At 35.7% G+C, this 23,007-nt stretch overlaps 1 protein-coding gene across 1 annotated transcript in view; it reads left to right on the top strand.

The window, feature by feature from the left end:
* The window catches only part of negr1 (neuronal growth regulator 1), a 176,166-nt gene extending 172,625 nt beyond the window's left edge, over positions 1-3,541 (top strand). The window contains exon 7 of the mRNA XM_053499534.1: positions 3,066-3,541. Within this exon, the coding sequence (XP_053355509.1) occupies positions 3,066-3,166 (101 nt within the window). The 3' untranslated portion in view covers positions 3,167-3,541. The remainder of the gene's footprint in view (positions 1-3,065) is intronic.
* Positions 3,542-23,007: the final 19,466 nt, after the last annotated feature.

Below are 23,007 nucleotides of genomic sequence, written 5' to 3'. Positions count from 1 at the left end.
TCACATTCAGTATGCAAATGATTTCAGGTATCGACTCGGAAGCGGGAGATTGGATTTCAGTGAATGGTGGTTGCTTTTTCAGAATGATTCAGTACGTTTCATTATAAAAATAATAAATAAAAAAAAAACATCTCGCCGACTGCAACTCTGCTGTTGATTATTTTCCCATAACAGCGTGACACACAGTGTTTTATTCTTTTTTTTAATTATTATTAAAAAGAGATTTAAAATGAAAGCAGCAGCGTCGTAACCCTGGAGCATCGCTGTGATCGTCTCCTTTTCGCTCCATATGTCCATACTGTAGAGAGAGAGAGAGAGGAATCAAGAGCTTGGCATTCTCTAGTCCTGTGTGTGTAGGGTTTTTTTTTTGTGTGTGGGGGGGATTTGAAGTTAATTAAAACAGCAAGTGCAGTAACAACCTGCACCGTCAAGACAACAGGGAACGGGTTGGCCCCAGTGGGATATTAAACAAGGCTCCGACAGTCACGCTGCCACCGAGCAGGTAATATTCCTGCTTCCTTTAATTACTTCGCGTATTTAAAAAAAATAATAATAATAAAAATTAGTTCCTGGCGTAACCCTTGATGCAACACTCGTGAGCACTCCGATGAGACTGAACGTCACGACGACAAAGATAAGGATGAAACAGACGGACCGCTTTTACCAAGCACGCGGCTCAGCAGGTGCTCAAAGGTTTTTCGCTCCGTCAGTGGGGCCTCGCGCACTCCTCCAACTCTGGCAAAGAGGCCAGCGCAGGATGTGAGCTGTTTCCATGGCGACAAGCTCTACTCCCACTGCCTAGCAAAAAAAAAAAAAAAGTGTGTCATTATCTGCTGCTGTGGATAGAGGCCGGGCGAAGGCGCAGCCCACAGGGCCATTTCCCATCCCATTTCTGCCTCTCTACCCCAACCTGACCATGCATCTTCCTTACATCATCCCAATTTGCTCCATTTTCCAGGCTCTTACCAGGTCCCCGTCCCCCGTCCACGTCTCATACCGGCCAGCGCGTTCGCTCGCCTCTCTAACGCTGAGTAAAAGCACACGCGTAATTTATCCACATCACCAAAGAGCTGTAAAAAAAAAAAAGCCTGGCTGCTCTAAAGTATAAGTAAAGTGTTAAAAAAAAAGCTTTGGGTAGAAATGTTCATTTCTGAGTTTCCCAAAATGGTGTTTTTTTTGTTTTGTTTTGTTTTTTTTTGTTTTTTTGCGCTGGCAAAAACATATTCCTAATCCACACATACTGTAGAGTGCATTTAGATCCCAAAGTCATTCATTCTAAATTTATGAGACTCATCATATTTTAGGAGAACCTCATTTCATTAGCATACACTCAGGCCAGGGTATGGATTGTGTGTTTGTGTGTGTTTGTGTGAGAGAGAGAGAGAGAGAGAGAGAGAGCACTCAGTTCTAATCTCCTTAGCTCGGCCAGTGGCTGTCATTAACAGGGGTGTGTAACCCTCAGATGAAGATGAATGCCTGTACACTCACACACCTGCTCTGATGAAACTCTCTCCAGTAGTGCTGCACAGGGAAAAGACTTTGTGTTTGTGTGTGTGTGTGTGTGTGTGTGTGTGTGTGTAAGAGAGAGAGATTTAAATGCGCTTGTAAATGAACATGGCATATCCATAAATGTTCTGAACAAAACTACATAGCTTAAAAGGAATCAAATACCAATGATGAAGGTTATCGATTATGGTTATAACACTTTCATAAGCCATTCGTGGCGATCACTTGCTAAAAGCATTATTCTTATATGACATATGAGTCTGGTGCTTGCGTAATAGTTGGACGTCGTCTGGTTGCATTGACCTACAGGTTGGAAAGTCAGTGTTGAGTCAGTTAAAGCAGTGTTCATAAGGCTACATAGAACCTACATAGTATAATACGTCAGTACAGTAACATACAGTACAGGTGCCATGTCAGCTTGACTTCACAGCGGTATAAGCATTATTGCTTGTTGGAATAAGGTTTGTGTTATGACGGGTTATTGTGTTATGAGCACTGTTGGCTAAAACAGCCTTTAACAGACATAAATGCTCATAAGGATTTATTCCAACATGCATCAGCTATCAGCGATCTCTTAACTGTGCAGTTGACGTACCACCAGAGCCAACACCACTGACTCACGCGTATGTTAGTGTACTATTGTACTTTGTGAAGGTGCTATGTAGTCTTAAGGAGATTGCCGTAAGTATAGTGTTACCTGTTTATCTGGAGGATCCTCTGTAACATCACATGCCATAGAATGTATTTATCATCTTGAGAATGAACCTTTATAAGGCGACGCAGCCCATACTGTACATAAGCTGTTCATAGATAAAAAGAAAGACATTAATGTACTAGATATTAAGATATTATACATATAATGACGCTTGTAACAATGTTCATAAGCCTACATAAGCCCTTTCAAACAACTTGACACAAACCAGATTATTAATCATGACGGTCAGGACAAGCATGGATGTCAACCTTATGACACTTTCCAGACTAACTTGTCATGCCGCTATCACAGCTGTATGAATGTTTCGTAAGTGTTTGTAAGTTGCTTCTGTAACCTTTATACTCACCTGTCTGAATCCTAATGTCATTTCATTTTGGTGTTATGTCAGCTTTATGTCAACATGAATAAAAGCGCTCTTCTGGACAAGTGATGCTGGTTGCAATGATGCTTCATAATGTAAATGTTTATTAGTTCTCAGGATTCCTGCTTTGTATTCTTATGAATGTCTTTGTGTTATAACAACCTTATGACACCTTCCAGACTGGCTGATAGTTGGATTAGTTGTCAGGTCGGTGCTATGACAGTTTGTCATTATGATGCATTATAACAATGTCATAAGCATGAGCTTGTTATAATGCGTCATGGCAGCTTTAACCGAATGACGTAGTTTGACGAGTACAGTCTGTTTGCTTTAGAGATTTTTGAAAGGTTATTACATCATTATGATGCATTATAACAATAACGCATGTTTTATTTAGTTTTAGAATTAGGATTGAGGGAGAGTTTTAACTGACAATTGATCAGCTATATGTGTGTGTGTGTGTGTGTGTTTTGTCATTCACAGCTCCAAATACAGCTCAGTACGGGACCACCGGAGGAGGAGAAGCTCTGCTGGCGTACGATTTCCTCGTGTTGGCTCTCAGCTCTCTGCTCTGCGTTTACTAGCACCACGTACAGCCATTCGCACTGAACTGGACTGAACCATTCACACGGCTCATTTCCGGATCTGATCTGGCAACGCGGTTTGCTTTTCTTTTTTTTTCTTTTTTTTCGTTTTGCAAAAAAAGAGAGATATTTTAATCAGTAAGCGGTACTTTTCAGATGGTGGTTTTTACGTTCTGTGAAAATTTCTCATCTTGTACATACACATCCGGTTTACATTCCTTCTCCTTCTCCCTCTCCCTTTCCTCTTTTTTTTCTCTCTGTCGTTTACTTTATTCCACTTTCTTTCCTCGATTTGTCCACTTTGTGAATCAGCACCACCGTGCTCTTTTAGAAGGGATCAGAATTAGCTAGCCGCGTCGTTCTGAGGGGAGCGGGGGATGGGTGCGACTGGGGGAGGGGGTAGGGGGGGTAGGGAGGAGGGTGCACTAACAGCGTCGTGGTTCTGAGAGCGCCGCCCCCTGAAGTGTTCCTCCACCGTTGTCAGAGTGCTCTCGTACACACACTCCTCCGTACTCTTTCAGGTCATAATATTTAGCCGGCTAATTTGAAACCACTCGGATTTGCACAACCAGAACAATCAAAAAAAAATAAAAAAATGCTTTGAGAAGGGAACGTTACGGTGAAACAGGGATGTCGGGTCGCACTTCGATATTCCGTTTTTTCACTGACTAACGCGTGGACCAAAACGACAGCCATAATTTAGTGGTTTTAGCACATTATGCTAACACTTAAAAGCTCTGCCATAAAAATTAGAACGTAAATACTGAGGAATTTGTCTTACCTCGACATTGGTTTCCCAAATACGAAACAAAACTTCATTTGTGGAATTTATTTTTTAATTGTAATATTATGTCAATTAAAAAAAAATAATTACAATCAAAATAATAGTTTTCATTAACATTAAACAGCTGTCTTTGGTTTTATCATTTTACTAAAAATTACTACCTGCTTGCAAGCGGCAACAAACGTACCTATTACATTTAATCACATTACATTTACAGCTGGTTGGTGATAAATTCTGAGCCAGATATTTTACCATCCCCAAATTTTAAACATTTAAGTTCTTTTAATTTATTTTTCTTTTTTTCATCAAATTACAAATTAAATTCATTTAAGACAATTGTGATACGTACCTGAATCAATTTTTCTTTTCTTTTGGTTTAGTCGTATAACGATCCAAGAATATTTATTAGATAAATGGATACTTTATTGATCCCGAAGGAAATTCCAGAAAAGATCCAGTAAATAATTTGATTATGAATTCAGAAAAAAAATATTAACCACGATTTCATAAATATATAATACAATTGTAACTATTCAGTTAGTATTATTCTCATTTTTCTTCTTCTTATTATTATTTTGTTCTTTTTAGGATTTTTTTTTTAATTGAAAGTGCTGGAAATGAACACATACAGTACATTCACAAGGCAACAGATCTGACAGAGACATACGTATTTAAATAATCATATAATTGTATTTTTTTGCTGGGAGCCACAGATCGTGAAAATAGATCCAATGTGAGATGTATTTAAATGCATAATGTGAATATCATTTCTGTATTAATATCAGTTTTATGCACTATGTCGAATTTAACTGGTGTTAAAAACAAATTTACGTTGCAGTATGCGCACTTGATTAGCGGTTGATTTGATTACCCTTCCTAACGAACAAACTGGATATCTCTACAGGAATCTCGTTTTACGTTTATTGAAATTATGGATGTTTGATTGTTGTTTTTATTGTTTAATGGGCAAAATGTTTCTCTTTAGAAAAGAAAACTCATCAGTTTAATTTCACTGTATGCATTTTTTTTTTTTTTTGTTCATGGAGATCATGTATTACTCCTCACTTTTAACAGATTCAGTTCTATTTTATTTTTTTAATTATTGTCATGATGAGTTGTACAGGATTTTGATAATGTTTTAATGCATCACATGACGTGCTCCCTGCTTTTGCTTTAGTCATTTTTTTATGTATTTTTTTTACATGTAAGTTGTTTTGACATGGGAAACAAGAAAAAAAGCAGATAGTATGATGTGATATATGATATTTGAAATATGATATGACATAAGTGTGGATCTAAATGTCAATGGTTATCATTTTAAAAGAAAGTATGCAGTATGGCATAGTTTACAATGTCGTCTTTCAGTTTAGATGCCATACCTGTGGTTAAAACTTCTTATCGAACAGATAGACTCGATCAGTTAAAAAAAAGAGAGAGAATAAAATAAATGAACAGTTTGTAATCAAAAACATTAACTTTTTAACTCAGAGGGTGTGAACACAGTTATATGATATCATAGAAGCTAAGTCGTGTGTGTGTGTGTGTGTGTGTGTGTGTGTGTGTGTGTGTTTGAAGAAAGTAGAACTAATTTTATATTCTCGGTAGAGCCTTGTGTCTAGGTTTAGTTTGACCTCTACCCTAGCTCTCACACACATGTTGTGTATTTTCCGATGTGCAGAAATTATGATTGTGCTGCATGTCAAAATGTATGTTAAGGTGGCCAATGATCATAAACCAATACCTTTTGAGTACAAAAGTAGTTTCAAGACTGTTTTGACTCATTTTTACTCGCCGGATAAACCATCACACAAACAGTCCAACAAAGGAAAACACCACAAGGGTTTCTTTTGGAATATATAAAACATTTCTTTTTTTTCCAACCATTTTTATTTATCTGTTAATTTAAAAAAAATTACTATAAACATCTTCAAACAATTCAGGTAGAAAAAGTAATTCTTAAATCCTGTACTCGGCAAAGGAATATATCTTAGCAAGTAAAAGCATTTTGAAAGTGGACTAATGTATGTCATTTTTCTTACTAGGAGATAATCATGAGTAAATATTGTTAGACTGTTCATTCATCATAATTTTTGTGCTTTTTTTATTCTTGTTTTTCAAGCTTTAAATGTCTTTGTTCCTGCTTTTTTTTTTTCTAGAAGTAACCAACAAAACATAACTATTTCAAGCTTTACAATAGATAAATACAATAGAATAATATCACACTAAGATATTGTTGCTTGCTGAGAAGTTAGTGTATACTGGACATAAAGCACAAGATTAGTGACATTTCTACACTACAAAAATCTTCCCAAGCAAAAATATCTTAAATCTGTTGTCTAATACTCATCATTGTTAGAGTATGCTAAAACAAATGTAGCTGTATTAGTATAGTTTTAACATTTCAAATTTAAGGGACTTAAAAATTAATCATTTTATGAGCAAATAATTTTGCTTCCTAAAAAAATAAAGGATAAAATAACTATTGTCAAGCTTTAATATAAAAAAGTTAAAATAAATAAAAAATAATGTCCCACAATCACGTTTAACACTCTAGTAATTATAGTATAATCCTAAAATGATCATTCTTTTATTACATAAAAGAATTTTTCTTTTTATTGTGAAAGTACAGTTTACAGTCCAAATGTTGACTAAGAGTTAGTGCAAGGAATTTTGTTTTAGTTAAACAATGTCACAGGAATTCCCCAACGCAACAAGGCGGCCTTTTAACCTTCAAATTCAGGTAAATTAAGTTTATAAAGTGTATCTGCCTTCAATCAGGACAAAACCTGAATTTTACTGACATTTTGCAATCGCAGCGTTCTTATCCTTCAGCGAACATTTACTCAAATCATAATCACTTTTAAGGCCTATGCCTGTCTATAAGCACATATAGTTACAATGTCATCAGCAGGTTTATTCCGAATATTTCACCTAATCACTTCCTTTATAATTTTAAATTTTTTATCTTTTTTTATTTTCTTATCTCTTTCTCCTTAGCTCAGGTTAAAATCTTTAATAACGGATAAAATGTTTAACTTAGGCTAAAAATTAAAATCTTTAAAAATAAAGTAAAACTTTATTTAAATTTTTTTTTTTTTTTTCAAATAAAATTTTTCTTTTGAAGTATTAATTTCAGGCTTTCAAGTTAAAGATTGAAGCCACAATTAAAGATTTAGATTTTAAACCCAAGATAAAGATAATAACCTAAAATATCAATGTAAAATGAAGTCTTTGACCCTGTCTGAAAATATTTAATTTAATTTGGAGTTTTTTTTTATTATTTATTCCTGGTTAAAATAAATAAATAAATAAATAATCTTATAACCTTTACCTGAAGGTATCACTAATGGTTTTATCTACAAATTAAAAGTGAAACTCTGGCTTAATTGGTTCAATTTACACAGAATTATATAACAAACAAAAATTTCTTCCATCAAACGATTTGGATAAAATGTTTATATAGGGATTCATTTCCTTCTTTTTTTTTTCTGCTAGCATTTTTATCTTCTTAATTCGAATATTTATTTTGGACTTTTTTTTTAACTCAGGCGGAAATTCTAACTTCTAACTTTTGTAAAATTCGAACCTTTAACTTGAGCTAAAACCTTTAACTCAGGTTAAAACCTTTATTTTGGGCTACAGCCTTTTTCTTACCCAAAATGTTGATCTCTGGCTGAAATCTTTAACTTTACTTGACTTGAGCTAAAGTCATAAAAAGGCCAAAACAGCAACAAAAAAGTTGATTTGGAATCTGGTAAAATCTTTATCTTGGGCTAAAAGCCTAAAACACTTTAATGTGAGATTTAAAAATGTATGGACTAAAGTCTTTATCTTGGGCTAAGATTTTCCATTCTCACTCATAAACCAACATTCACTGATATGTATTTCTTCATCATCATTATCCTTATTATCATCAAAATCACAACCAATTTGGGGAATAAGTACTGTATAAAAATGTGCCTTTGCAGTATTAAGTGAGTTGTTGAACTCTATATTAAATCCATATAAAATGTGTTAACAAGCTGCAGGTTAAATAAGGTCATAAACATCAGTGTGCAGTTTGCAGTGTAAAAACTTTGTGTGCAGTATATATGTGGCAAGACAACTCCGGGTTTATTTATCATAAATACATCATGAAGCAATTTCGGCACTCAGCTCTTTGTCCATAAATTCAGAGTAGGCGATTGGTGCAGACTTCATCAAGTGTTACTCATGCATGCAGAATTATAAAAATAATAATAAAAAAGTATTTAATTTACAAAAAAATGACAGTATGTAAATAATTGTTCTGCACATTTACAACATCTACTGACTCAGCAATTACAATTTCACAATAACAGTTAAAGACTATTTTGTGTTTAATTACTCGCACGTTCATTTTACGACTTTCCAGTTTTCAGTCTGAGGTACACTGTATTCAACATTCACAACATTCACACACTTGTCTGAATCTAAGGCATCACTGAAAGACTTAATGAATAGTTCCTGTATTTAAACCACTTTGGATCTGAAAGCAATTCAGCACTTCAGTGGAGTTTACTCGTTAGGAAATAAAAGCCTTAGCTGTGTTTTGTACCTGCAGTATGTTATACCTGTAATGATGGATTTCCTCCATTGTGTCATTGTAATGACTGCAGCTTTCCTGCTAGACATATACATCTTTAAAAATAAATAAATAAAATAGAAAAAAAGTCATGTAACTGAAATTCATAAAATCAGTCAGTTACGTATAATTAATTGCTCATGATGGAACAAACTAAAATGATTGAATGATGACTGAATAATTACCTTTTACTGCTTAAACGTAGCTGACTGTTGTGTTTCGTAGTTTCACATGACCATGTTTGTTCAGAGACTTTGGACAGATCAGATACACAAAGAATAAACTCATACTTCGTCTATGTTGTGGACTCTTTTTGAAGTCATGTTCACTAATCAGACGAGAAAGGATAAATCTAACAAATTTGATGGAAATCTGTGAAAATGCTTTCATTACTAATGTAATATCTCTAGCTGGTCTCTGGTCTGACGATCCACCTGGAGTGAAATAATTGCCATAAATGCATGAGTTAAACTTTAAAAGATGGTCCGGACGAAAACCAGCAAACAGTTTACTAGTGGGGGTTTTTTCCCGCCACATTGATTAGCAATTCCGCAGTATTTACTGTACTGTAGTTTCCAAATACAGCGGTACCTGGAATTTAATCCGTTCGGAGGCGAGTTCTTAAGGCGAAATTTCTTATTGCAAAACTAAATAATGTAACTGCAGATAATCCGCTTTTCTCTTACCAATTTCCAACACTATAATCATATTTTCGCATATAAAAACAATGAAAATATTTGGAAAAGACACATAAATGAAGCAAAATATGGAATAAATAGACATTAAAACTCACTTGACCTTAATTTATGATTCCTGTTTAAAAAATAATCAACCTAAATGTGTTTTGTTTTTGTTTGGGTTTTTTTTTTGCTACCATCCTTGCTAACATTCTTGGGCAAAATAAAAAAAAAAAAAAAAAAAAAAAAAATAATGTAATCTCGCTTCACTTGGATTTCCACTGATGCAAGCAAGTCTTGATCGGCTACCAGATGTACACACAACTGGAAATACGTGTAATTCCAAAAAATGCTTCATATCAGAGGGAAATTTCTTGCCAAATTTTTGATCTCAAGGCATGGTTCGTATGCCAAGGTACCACCGTGTCTAAATATATAGTTTCGAATTACTTCGCTGCTTCCACATCGAGACAACCAGTTAACACCACCTGTTTTCACAGATTTGAGCTTCTTCACTCTTTTCACAGTACAGCTTTAACAACCCGGGCACCTGTGGCTCACCTTTCAACCCCTGGCATTTTTCAAAAAAAAAAAGCTTTTTTTTTTTTTTTTTTTGGAGTAGTGTCTCTCTGAGCAGGAAGGGGATGATTCATTTGACCCAGCGGTTAATAAAGTCCTTCCTGTGCCTTTGTTAGATTTTGATAGTGGGATTTTATGGAGTGCTGCAGGGCTGCTGCCTTCACCAACCAAGAGCATTTATTCTCCCAGCAGCACTCCGGCGTATCACAGGAATAAAAATTGTGGCTCCAATAGTGCAAGTCAAAGCACTGTCCTTTTTCAATGGCCTACCGTGACGTTTAGTTGGAATAATCTTTCAAGAACACAGTGCGAGAAAACTGCGACCGGTTTACACTCACTTTCGTGTTGACGTGATGTACTGTATAAAGTATCGAACCTACAGCTCCTTACAGTCTTTATTTTAACCGAAACACTTTGTTGACGTGTCTCTCTTTGTTCTCAGTGAGCTGGAAAATAGGTTATCCAGGCGACGACGCAGCGTGCTTGCTAAAACGACGCGTATTTATACATTATGATATAATCCTGAATGCTGTGATGGGGCCAAGACATCACCGCGACCACTTAGGTGAAAAGTGCAGGATGAATTGATGCTTTATAAACATGGTTTATAAATATATATGTGCCTGGATACGCTAAAGAAACGGTTTCTGCTGATGAAGCATTAAGTGTTCTTCAGATTTACTTAAGTTGTATCTCATCTGTAATTTTTTTAGGGCGTAAGCTAATCCTTTTCTTTGTTTTGTATTTTAATTCTTCCTTGCAAATGTCACATTTCTCTTTCTAATGAATCCACAACTAATCAAATGTGTTCATTTCGGATCAGTAATTTTTGAGTATGTCTTGCTCCTTCCAAACCCCTGTGTCTCGTATATCTTTAAACTGAAATCATTAAACTTTCAAATTATGCCTGAGCTTCCCACACAGTAATCCTCCTTTCCCTTGGTTTCTTTTTTCCCCTCATCTTATTCCACACTCTTCTCTTTTATTTAGGAGGAATCTTAAACTTGTTTTAGGATGCTGAGAACTTTCAATTTTAATGTGCATTGACTCTTTGATTATATGGAAGCTTGAACTAAATCCACTAGGAATCTAAAAAATAAAACAAAAAGACGACAACATCCCATAAGAACCTGGAGGAATATGGAGGAAACCTTAAGGACATTTACTGATCAGAAATGCTTTCGAATAGAACCTTATAAGGAAGGTAAAACTGCTTTACTTTCCAGTTGAACCCATTAGGAGTCTGCATCAGGGTATATACAGTATGTAGATTGATGGGTTTGATGTTAAGCCAAAAAAGTTGGTGTACACATCTGAATTCATATTTATAACATTTGGTGTACTCGTCCTTTTAGTAATCAGTTTTATCATCTCAAAGAAAAGACGTTGATCTTCATCGACTCGACCGTCCACTGGACCTGTAAAGAACCTTTTTTTTCTGACTGTAGAGCCACCGAGGTTTGTGTGCATATGATGACAATTTGAACTTGCATTTACACCAATTTGTGGATCCATTTTTTTTTATCCTCCCCATCATTTAGAAGAAATGCACTGATTTTGAAATTCATTAAGACTAATCTCTTTGGTTTGTTCCTCTGGAGGCTCGCTTCAAAGTGCTTTCCACTTATAAAGCACTTTGAAACCTTATGAATAGATAAGACCCCTTAACTTTAAAAAAATAAAATAAAATCCTGAGAGTGGATATTTGGTTCAGTGTGATGTAGAACCCAAAACATTGGTGCACCTAATAAGACCATCCAAAATGTTTCATTCCATTTACTCCACTATGTTAGAAAGGAAAAGTTTCACTCCTGTGAAAGGTCTTATTCTATCTTATTCTATTAGATCCCATTTGAGATCACCATAAAGAAGATAAGATCCATACTTTAAGTCCTTTATAGTGTATAGATTGATGCGTATGATGTTGGGCCACCAAACATGGTGTAGATATGAAGACGGTTCATACAAAGAACTTACATTGGCTCTAATTTGGGTTCTTTGTAAACTCTTACTTTTTTGTCTCTCAATCGTCCAGTAGAAATGTCTAAGTTTTGGTTATTATTGACTGCTCAGTATTGGTTATTATTGACTGCTTTTTTATGTAAAAATAAAAAACAGATTTGATCTGAAACCCATACGAATTCTTCAGCTTGTTCTCTGGATAACCCCCTGATGGTACATTTTTTTTGAGAGACTTCTAAATAAAGACCATTTGAAAAGCCAAGAACTCTTTAGAATTAAAGCAACCACTGTTTTGAAGGGGTACATGTGATTTTTCTAGAAATTACCAAATTATTGACCTTAATCTGTAATATGTGCATGTCACTCATCGGAACTTATTAGAGTTTATTTTTGTTTTTATGATTTCTCTATTATTCCAGACAATTCTTCAGATTGTAAATGGTTCCAGCTGTTAAGTTAATGCTTGCACATGCCATACTCAGAGCCCTGGCATCTCTCAAACTTCGCACAGGAAAACTAGTGAATATAATACCCCCCCCCCCCCCCCCAAAAAAAAAAGCCACAACTGTCATTTCCTTGTGAAATGCTGGAGTTATTCACATGGACCTTTTGACAGAAAATGACTCATCTCACCTCCTAGCATTTCAAAAAAAAAAAAAAAAAAAAGGAACAGTGATTTTTTTCCCCCCTCAAACCTACATCCAATACATTTGGCGGGGAAAAAATTTCCTTTTTTTTTTTTTTTTTTAAAGAAAAAAACAGCCAAACTCACCTTTCTATGCCTCATTTTTTATACTGATAGCACAATGATAATAATCAAACTTCAGGCTAGAAAACTCCTCTTTGTCATGTCCATGTCTATGTTCCTGAGCGTTGACGGGCTAACATTTTATTTATATTTTCATTTTGTATTTAAAAAAAAAATCCTTCATTAAGTATGATGAAAGTATAAAATGGAAATCATAAACACATGCCGGGGGGCTAATTTATTATTATTATTATTATTATTTGTATTTGTATTTGTATTTTGCTCTTCATTTTTTTTCCAAATTGTTATATGATGAAGAATTCTCTGATTAGAACTTTGAAATGGTCATCTTAATGTTTATGAAGGTTCTTTAGCCACCACGGATAATAGTTGTATATTTATAGGCTCTAGATCACTGGAATGACATATATGGCTTTAAGTGGCATTGATATATATTGATATTTGTCAAGAACTACAAAAAAAGAGAAATCATATACGTTATTTACTTTAAAGTTTACATTGTGAATAGCACGTATGCAATTTCATTTTCATCCTGTTTGATGTAATTTTGTAGCAGTGGTTTGATACTAATAAATGGAAGTTGATGATGGAACTGTGCCTCGTGTTCTGAGAAGTAAATTAAATGCTTATTTATATCCTGATGTTTTTGACTGAGCTGGATGGTGGGCCAAAGTGAAATTAGTGCTACCACCCTGAACTGGACTTTTTTGTAATCTCTAACAGTAAAACCTGTTTGTGCACTTGTCTGCATTATTATGTAAAAAAATCATTCACTGTCTCCAAACAGAACACAAGTCATAAGTAACATTACAGAAGAATATTTGCATGCCTGTAAAGAATGTAATATATTACATGAAAAAAGTTTCCAGATAAAAACAAACAAAAAAAGCCTAATGTATTCTTGTGGATTTTGCATGTAAACAGAAAAGAGCGAGTGTGACCAGAGTGTAAAGTTACCACAAGAACTCAAATTCTCCAGCACGCTCAGTAAAACCTAACAGCTATTTTACTTACAGGGTCATGCAAACATCTTGGAAACATACAAAACAGCGTCATAAGCAAAGATGCCTTTAAAAAATTTCTACATAAAAGAAACTTCTACAAAGAACACCAAAGAGTAATAATATAAATGTGTTTAATATTTGGTGTGAAAATTTTGCTTAAAAGTAATCAGTAAATTTAAATACAGATTTGTGTGGTTTCATAAGTTAAACAGCTGTTAGGTTTTACTGGGCATGCTGGAGAGTATGAGTTCGTCTGGTAACTACTTCTGTCACACTTACTCCTTAAAAGTTATGTTTGGAAATAGTGTACGGAAAAATTCCAAGTAGGATCTTTTGAGAAACCAGGAATCTGTAACCATCCAGTTAACCCTAGATCAGAGGTGGAAAATATTGAAGGCATTGTAAATTTTTACTATACTTTATATTATTATTATTATTATTATTATTATTATTATTATTATTATTTGTATTATTATTATTATTATTATTATTATTATTAAAAATTTCTTCCTAAATCTTTGATTAAATTAATTAATTAATTAATTAACTAATTAATTAATTAAAAAAACCTGGCTACACTTACCATTTTTAATTAGCTCATATTTCTAAAAGCTCACATACAGTACTTTTCCCAACTCATATTCAAAGTTGGATAATTATGGTTACTATCTAAATATATATAAGAACTTAAAATTTTTGTTGCATTATTTGTCTAATTGAGCTACATTTATCTAGTTTCAGAACTTGGATGAAGATCTGGGTTCGTTAAAAGGTTTGCAAACTTTCTTGCAGCACTGTTCATTTATTCATACAAAATTTCATGATAATATTGGGCTTTATTTGACTACATGGAAAAAATTTATATACAATGTTTATTCAAACAACATCCCAAGATTGTGAAATTTTTTTTTAGGGGCTTCCTGAAGTCAAAACAATGTCTAAATTATGCAGACAGGGTCGTATATATACATAGCGACCTACTGTATGTTAATAATTTTTACTTGCAAAAAAAAACAAATTTTATTTGTAAAGTCCAAGACCTACAGTATTAACTTCCTGTTAGTGATGATGATGAGGGATGCCAGCTTAAAACATAACATTTTTCGTTTACCAGCACTGATTGGCTTGACCAACACACATGTACAATAGGAAAGTCCAAAGAGCTTTCAGTGCAGATCTGAGAAAGAGGATGGAAGATTTATAGAATGGTATGGTTGAAGTCAGGAAAGTCTCTCAGAGTTTTTAGAGAGACTTTTTAAATAACTACAGATGCAAGTACAAGTCAATCAGGAGTGTAGCCTCTTTGCCAAGATCTGGAAGAAGAAACAAACGCTGTCAGTCTTAGCTTAGAGGAAGTTAACAATCAAGGCACAGGCCTGTCATGAACTGGAAGCTGCTGGAGCACCAGAATCACTTTCTATAGTCAAGTCAGATTTATATCACCGTGAACCGATAGGCTTCCATCCAAGACAAAAAGTGGATCACATAGAAAAAAAGGAAATGGCTTCTGGAGGAAAGTTTTGACCAGAGGTCTGTTTGGAGGAGTAAAGGTGAAGGTGGAAGGAGTAAAGGGCATGATGGTGTTGGTGGTGTCATTGTGCATTGGAGCTGGTTTGCTGCCATTGAAACTGGTGCATGTGGATGGAATCATGAACCTGAAAATTCTTCAGGAGAGCCACAAATCATCAGCTAAATGATACGTAAATAATGTTTTCAACATGACAATTACCCCAAACACAAATAAGCTGTTTGTGGAGAAGTGTGGAACTGCGAATAGGACATCTTATATCTTTTTTTCCTGCCACTCTTACATAAAGGCCAGATTTGTGGAGTGCACAGGCAACGGTTTTCCTGTGGACAGATATCCCCCACCTAAACTGTGGATCCCTGCAGCTCCTCCAGAGTTACCATGAGCCTCAAGGCTGCTTCCTCTGATTAATGTTCTCCTCACCCGCCCTGTCAGTTCAGGTGGACGGCCATGTCTTGGTAGGTTTGAAGTTGTGCCATACTCTTTCCATTTTCGGATGATGGATTGAACAGCGCTGTGAGATGTTTATAGCTTGGGATATTTTTTATAGCCTAACCCCTTTTTTACACTTCTCCACAACTCCACAAGACCATGACCTGTCTGGTGTGTTCCTTGGGCTTCATGATGCTGTTTGTTCATCAATGTTCTCTAACAAACCTCTGAGGGCTTCACAGAACAGCTGTATTTATAATGAGATTAAATTACACACACGTACACGCTATTTAATAATTAGGTGACTTCTGAAGGCGATGTTTCCACTGGAGTTGAGAGCGTTCATCAGTTTCCTTGAGTGTTTAAATTCTTTTTTCTTGCGTGTGTTCAGATGTTGATCCTTTTTTAACCTCTAGTCAATCAGACTTTTCCACTGATAAATTGAAATGTTTTTCCATTTACTCAATCTCTGTGTGCTAACAGCCACGTGTAGGGTTTTTGAAAACAAGACATAATCTGTGAGCTCAGCACAGTTTGGGTAAATTTTAATTATTTACTGGATTGTGTTTAGAGCTGTGGAAAATGAAATGTAATTCAATTAAACATGGCTAAGCAACGGTAAAAATGCAATCAACTAAAGTGCTAATTGGTGCATATTAGAGAACATCAGCTTACTGTAGACTTCACCTTTTGCAAATGTCTCCCGTGAAATAACGGCAATAACAGTTATTGATTGAGCTGTCCCAGACTCCAGAAATTTATTGATCGTTACTTCCATAAATTTTGGCACTGTTCACAAGAATAGCAGCACACATTCATAACCCTGTCTAGCTAAGAGTACACAAAGGTCCAGGTCCTGGCGGTTTCAGTTCAATATGGAATCACTGACGTCGTTATTTATATTAGTGGCTGGATGTAGCTTACAGTTAAACACATATTTCACTACTTCCCATTGACGAATAGGTCTAAACTGACCTCAGAGCAGCTAAAAAGGATGTTTGCCCACAAACTTAACGACCCATCGTGTTTGTTCTCATGAGATGTGATGTAAACAAATTTCAAAAACCGTTTTGTTGAGGTTTGCAATATCTGAAAGTTACTAAATGTTTCAAGTTTCGATGAGAAGAAATAATACAAAGGTTGAATTTTTTTTCTTACTGCAGTAATTTTCACTGGCGGCGTTAACATTAGCAGAAACATTTGCTAATTATAGCAGGTTTCACTGGTCAGGGCATGATGTAATATAAATGCAGCTAATCACTGTAACGTTCTCAATATAAATGCAGCTAATCACTGTAACGTTCTCTTATGGCAATAACGCTCTCTAGTTACAAAACAGTAATGTAACTAATCAGAGTAACCCTTGCTGATGAAAGTAATGTAGCTGATCAAACTCCCATTTTTGATCATATTGTAGCTATTAATTAGCTGTCCACTGTTTGAAGTAACAGTCGCTGCTCACAGTATTGCAGGAGGATTCATTGATGACGGTAACATTTGTTGAGCACAACAATGTAGCAAATCGCAGAAACATTTGCTGATTACAGTAACATAGCTGATTATAGAAACAAAATATAAAATTTACGAAGGTAAAAACAGTTTAAATTGTGTTAGAACAGTTGATAGAATAAAATGTTTTCACAAATAGAGATACTAAGATTAGAAGTTAATACAGTGCACATTCTGCACTGTGATTTATTACTGAGACATTTTTGCAATAAAATCCCCATAAAAATGTTAATCCTGCTTACAGCTCTGTGCACAACGTTTTAAACTTGTTTATGCAAAAAAAAAAAATAAATAAATAAAATCAGGAAATAATTGCATTCAAAAAACATTTCTAATAAATTTCCTCTCCAAAACACATGTACATGTTGCGAAAGTATTCATGCCTTTATGAAATATTAAACAGGAGTAATCAACAACAATAAAAAACTGTAGCTTTTTAACCCATAAGTTAATTATGTGTTGATTTATTTAGTTGGTTTCTTAACACTACATGTGATTTATTTATTATATTTATTGCTAATGCAAAAACTAATGAAAAAAATAATGTTAATTTTTATTGTTCCTGGGACACAAGCCACAGAATTCAGCACGAGGTTGACCGAGCCTCACAGGAGCTATTACTGCGGTCAAACAGGAGTAAAACTGAACACCATCAGCATGAATGGTGAAGAAAAAACAACGGTATTTTATAGAAATAAGCATTTTTAAAAACCCCAGAACTCTCTATAAAATAAGGAGGTGGATCATTTATGGATACTTTGGGGCTGTTTTGCTGCAGGGGCTCTTGTAAAGAACTTAAAACATAATGAATTCTAATTTGAGAAAAGTCCTTGCGCAATGTTATTGCTTGTAGTTAAACACACAACCTCAGTCTAATGGGCTAAAAAAAACAAAAAAAACATAGCATGTGCGTAGATACAGACATCCATCGTTTGGAGTTTGTTAAAGTAGTAGCCCAGCTAAGCTGAAGAGGTAAGACGGTGTTGAGGAAGCACAACAGCACAACAGGCCAGTTTATTTATTTTTGACCAACAGATATATGAAAGCTACTGTTATTTTATAGAATACGTTATTTCTTGGCAGCCATTGTTTTTGCTTCAGTGACTGGAATTAAATCTAGCCAGTAAACAAGGTGACAAGCAAACCAAGTTGACACAGAAGGACATACAGAGTATCTACAGTATGATGTACAGAATTATTTCAGTTTTAAGATACACATTATGGACTAGAGTATTTGGTCAAAACTGCAATGACATTGTATCCAATTTCATAAACTTTAATATGGAGTCGATCCTCCTTTCCGCACCTACAGTATAACAGCTTCCACTCGTCTTGGAAGGCCGTCCACAAGATTTCGTAGTGTTCCTGTGGGAATTCGTGCCCATTCATTCTGTAGAGCGTTTATGAGGTCAGGCACTGATGTTGGACGAAAAAGGCCTGGCTTACAATCTCAGTTCCAGTTCATCCCAAAGGTGCTCGATGGGGTTGAGGTCAGGGATCTATGTTTAGCCCGCTCAAGTTCTCCCACATCGAACTCATCAAACCATGTGTTTATGGTCCTTGCTTTGTGCACTGGAGCTCAGTCATGTTGGAATAGAAAAGGGCCTTTAACAAACTGTTGGTCCAAGATGTCTTGGTATAACGCTGAAGCATTAGGATTGCATTTACATTTAAGCATTTAGCAGACGCTCTTATCCAGAGCGTTACTTTTTTTTATCTCATTATACATCTGAGCAGTTGAGGGTTAAGGGCCTTGCTCAAGGGCCCAACAGTGGCAACCTGGTGGTTGTGGGGTTTGAACCTGGGATCTTCCGAACCGTAGTCCACTGAGCCTTTAAGAAGGGTCAATTTACACACCTGCCCCAAACATACATGTTGAACCCATAAACTCTCCAACCTAATATTAAACCCTGGAATAAAAGTGCTGAACTGTCATCTTCAATCAGAAAGATAAATCATGAACAACTTCAATAGTAGAAACCAGAGCTATGTTTAATAGTGAAAGTAAAAGCATTTCGACACACACACAGTGTGATGAGAACCTAGAGGATCGGAACTAAACAGCTGTGTGTCCATAAGAACATCACTTGTTAGTGAGACTCTTTAGAAAAAAAAACAAAAACTTTAGTTTGCTAGAAAGCATAAAGATTTCACTTTGGAGCGATTGTAATTTGTCATGAGTCCAGATTGATCCTATTCCAGAGTGATGGGCGTGTCAGGGTGAGAAGGGAAGGACATGAAGCGATGCTCCCATCATGCATAGTGTCCACTGTACAAGCCTCTGGAGACAGTGTTATGATCTGGGGTTGATCAGTTACTCAGGTCTAGAAAATAAAGTCAGCTGATGACCTGAATCTACTGAATCACCAGATTATCACATCTACAGTGTGGATCATCAGGATACCCTAATGGCACAGTGTGTGTTCCAGGACGTCCGAGTGGTTCTGGGATCCCACAAGGAATCATTTTTACACATAAAGGCAACGGAACAGTTAGAGTTTGCAAACTTTATCCTGGCCAGCCAGTGTAATATTGCAAAGAGTGGACAAAGAAAATGTGGGTTAAGGAGTGGGAGATGCCTGTACCAGGTGGTGATTGAAAGCTGTAGGTTTTCCATGTTTACACAATAACGTAGTGTATCATAAAAAAAAAAAATCTTGTGCTGTTCAGGTCAAACATGAGAATGATAACAGTGTGTTCTTTTCATACCTGGTGTGCTTCACAAAAAAATAATAGCAATACAAAAAAAAAAAAGATGCAATGGACTTTCGCGTTCATTTTGTGATATTCTCATTCCTATTCCTTTTCACTCGCTCTTGATTGGAAGTTCTCTCTGCACTCTGTTTTCAGCTGTGAGCTAATAAGATCGAGCCGGTGTGGGCTAGCGTCTCGTCAACCTTTCCTCAGTGCAGACAGAGAGAGAGGAGGGAGGAGAGAGTGGCAGGAGAACACCTGCGAGTGGATTAATGAGGGATAGACTGGTCTCCACGCTGCCCATCCTCCTCACGCTAATTAATCCTGCTGGTCATTAGCTCTAATGGGGAGCTTCACACCATTCCAACGGCAAACATCTCACAATCCTGGCTTTAACATTCGGCGTTAGGAAAGAAAATGGTGTCGTGATCTGGAAGAAAGTGTGTCTGGTGTTTTTTTTTTCTTCTTTTAATTGGATGTGTGAGATTCGTAGTTGGTGATTTCATGATACGTTATCAGTGGAGCACATGATTCTGACAGGTCTCTGCACTTCTGCCCATCTCTGTCATGTTCTTCAGAAATGAGGTGAGAGAGAAGGAGAGAGAGAGAGAGAGAGAGAGACTGTCACGTCCTTACAGGTCCTCCAATCACTTTGTTGTTTCATTATGCCTCTGCTCCGCTCCTGGCAATCACATTTGGAGAACATCCTTCTCTCTGTGCCACAACAACTGGTAAGCATAGCTAATGGAAATTTAATCAAGTGACAAGAGTGGAGAATCACTCATAATGCGTGCCTGAGCCAGTGCTGCCTGACGCGGAATAACATTTTAGCAAGGTATTTGTTTCTTTTTTTTCCTTGACAGGTTGATAATGCACTAGTAATCTGTGGGTGCACCAAACACTCTGTCTGTTTCGTGGCTTTTTAAGCATCTTATTTATTTCAAGAACTGTAAAGCAGTGGGGGAAACTCAACTGTGGCTGAAACACCCACTCTATAAAATGAATATATTTACTTATTATTATTATTATTATATCTCATTATACATCTGAGCAGTTGAGAGTTGTTAAGGGCCTTGCTCAAGGGCCAAGCAGTGACGGTGCTGAGGGGTTTGAACCTAGGACCTTCTGATCACTAGTCCAATACTTTAACCACTGAGCTACTCCTAATAATTGTGCATACGTTTTTATGTCTTAATATAATTTTAAATGATCAGTTACAAAACGTTTTGAGTGGTGGTGGTCAGTCCTTTAATGTTGCCCTGACATTTTATTTAAGTAATTTATGGTCAGTGTTGTCTTGATGATGTGTTTTGTGTGAACGATGTTGCAACCTACTGTAACTACAACTACAATAAAACATCGTGTAATGTTCAGGTTCTTGCTAGGTACGTTTTACAAAAACATGTGGCTGTTTACTGTAAAACATACACAATATACCCATTTCAAAAAAAAAAAAAAAAACATAACATAACAAAATAATAATTTAGTTCTAACAATAATTCAGAAGAACAATCCAAGTCCTTTGGGTTTCCATAAGATTCTTGCAGGTTTATTGCAGACTCCCACTGGTTTCCAACAAATTCCTGCTTTTCTAAACCAGATTTCTACAGATTCCTGTTGAATCTTCACATTCTTTTATCAGATTCCTGCAGGGTTTTTTTTAGATTTCTGAAGGTTTCTTTTGCATTTACAAAAGTATTCATCAAACTTATACATGTTTCAATCATAGTTTATTATTATTAATATCATTATTATTATGTAGCTTTCCTTCATAATTTCCATCGAATTCCAACAAATGTCAATTAAATTCCATTAAAAGTTTGTAGTCTGAGTTTTAAGGTTAGCTCTTCTTACAAAAAAGTACTTCATTCATCTACATTTACACACTATCACCTTCAAAATCGTCCCCTTGCGCAGCAATACAGTGCTTCCAGTGTTCCTGTGATTCTTTTTAAAGCATCTCAAATCCTTCTTCGATTCGCGCTGAATCTTCGCAGTGGTTTAAAAACGTCTTTGATCCAGATCTTTATCTTTGAGATAACGCGAAGGTCATCTTCCAAGGATGTTCTTTCACTCTTGAAGCACGCGTGCTGCTCAAAACACCTGACGTGACTCATTGCAGCATCGCCGAAACTTGCCGAATCATGTCAAACGTCGATGTACAGTACGATGTCTTTTGGCACACTGACTTACTGTGTGAAGGTCGATGCTGCCTGTAACAGTGCGTGTGGACTTGTGCTTCCATCTGTTGGCGTGTTAGAAAAAAACGTTTTGATACCACCTTGTATTAGATTCCAATGGTGGATAGATATGACATTGGAGGAGATGCAACCATTAAGATGAACGTAATACGAGTCTAGTAGATTTATTGTTACATGAATAGTCCTAGTTAATTGATTCTCGGGCTTATCACTGGAAATTGTATTCAACAGTAAAGCGTCTACATACTTCAGCAGATTAAAAAATAGCACTTGATGCAGCACATAGTAATAATTTGTGTTTTTCTTTGTACATTTTGTGTTCCAGCACAACTACACAACTTAATAAAAATACAAGACACTAAACGGATAAAAAATATATTATCTCTAAACTTTTAATTTTCTTATTTCGAGAATAATAAATAAATAAATTAATTAATTAATTAATTTATTTATTTATTAATTAATGCCACTGTTTTTGAACTTTGTAAAAAAGAAATAAAAAAAAACCCCCACACAATTCAGTTTTCTTCAGAACTACGCGGAGTGGAAAATAAAATTAGACCATGTGAAAGATTTTCCCAGTCTAGCACGTAATTATTCTGACTTTCGTTTTTCCTCTTTATTCTTTATACATCACTTGTTGATTTCTTCCCTCTAATTCCGTAGCTCGAGCCAAACGGAATTCATGAGTGGGGGAAAAAAAAAAGAGTTTTCACTTCAAAAGATGACGGTTAATCAAAGGACAGCCTAAAGGCAAGAGTTCAAAACTCAACACAATCCTACACTTACACTCCATTGTTGTAGAATAACTTAATTTCATAAACAGAATAAAAAAGGAAAAAGAAAAAAAAACATGGGTGTGATTGTCTTTTCTCAAAGGGATGTGATGAAACCTGAATATATTCACCTCCAGCTCGTATCCACGTCTCAGCTTCCTTGAGTGTCGAACAGGAAGCGATCATGTTTTTTCAAAAGATTGCCACAAGCAAGACTTGACACACACAAAAAAAAATCAATGTACAAAGAAACCCAAAAAACTGGGATTCTCTCACAGTAATTCACAGACTTACATTAAAACATGAGGCACGAACACACGCAG

This window comes from Clarias gariepinus, chromosome 6 (assembly GCF_024256425.1).
Source record: "Clarias gariepinus isolate MV-2021 ecotype Netherlands chromosome 6, CGAR_prim_01v2, whole genome shotgun sequence".
Classification (NCBI taxonomy): Eukaryota; Metazoa; Chordata; class Actinopteri; order Siluriformes; family Clariidae; genus Clarias; species Clarias gariepinus.
Note: the sequence above shows the minus strand (reverse complement) of the source record. Positions and strands in the feature narration are given on the sequence as shown.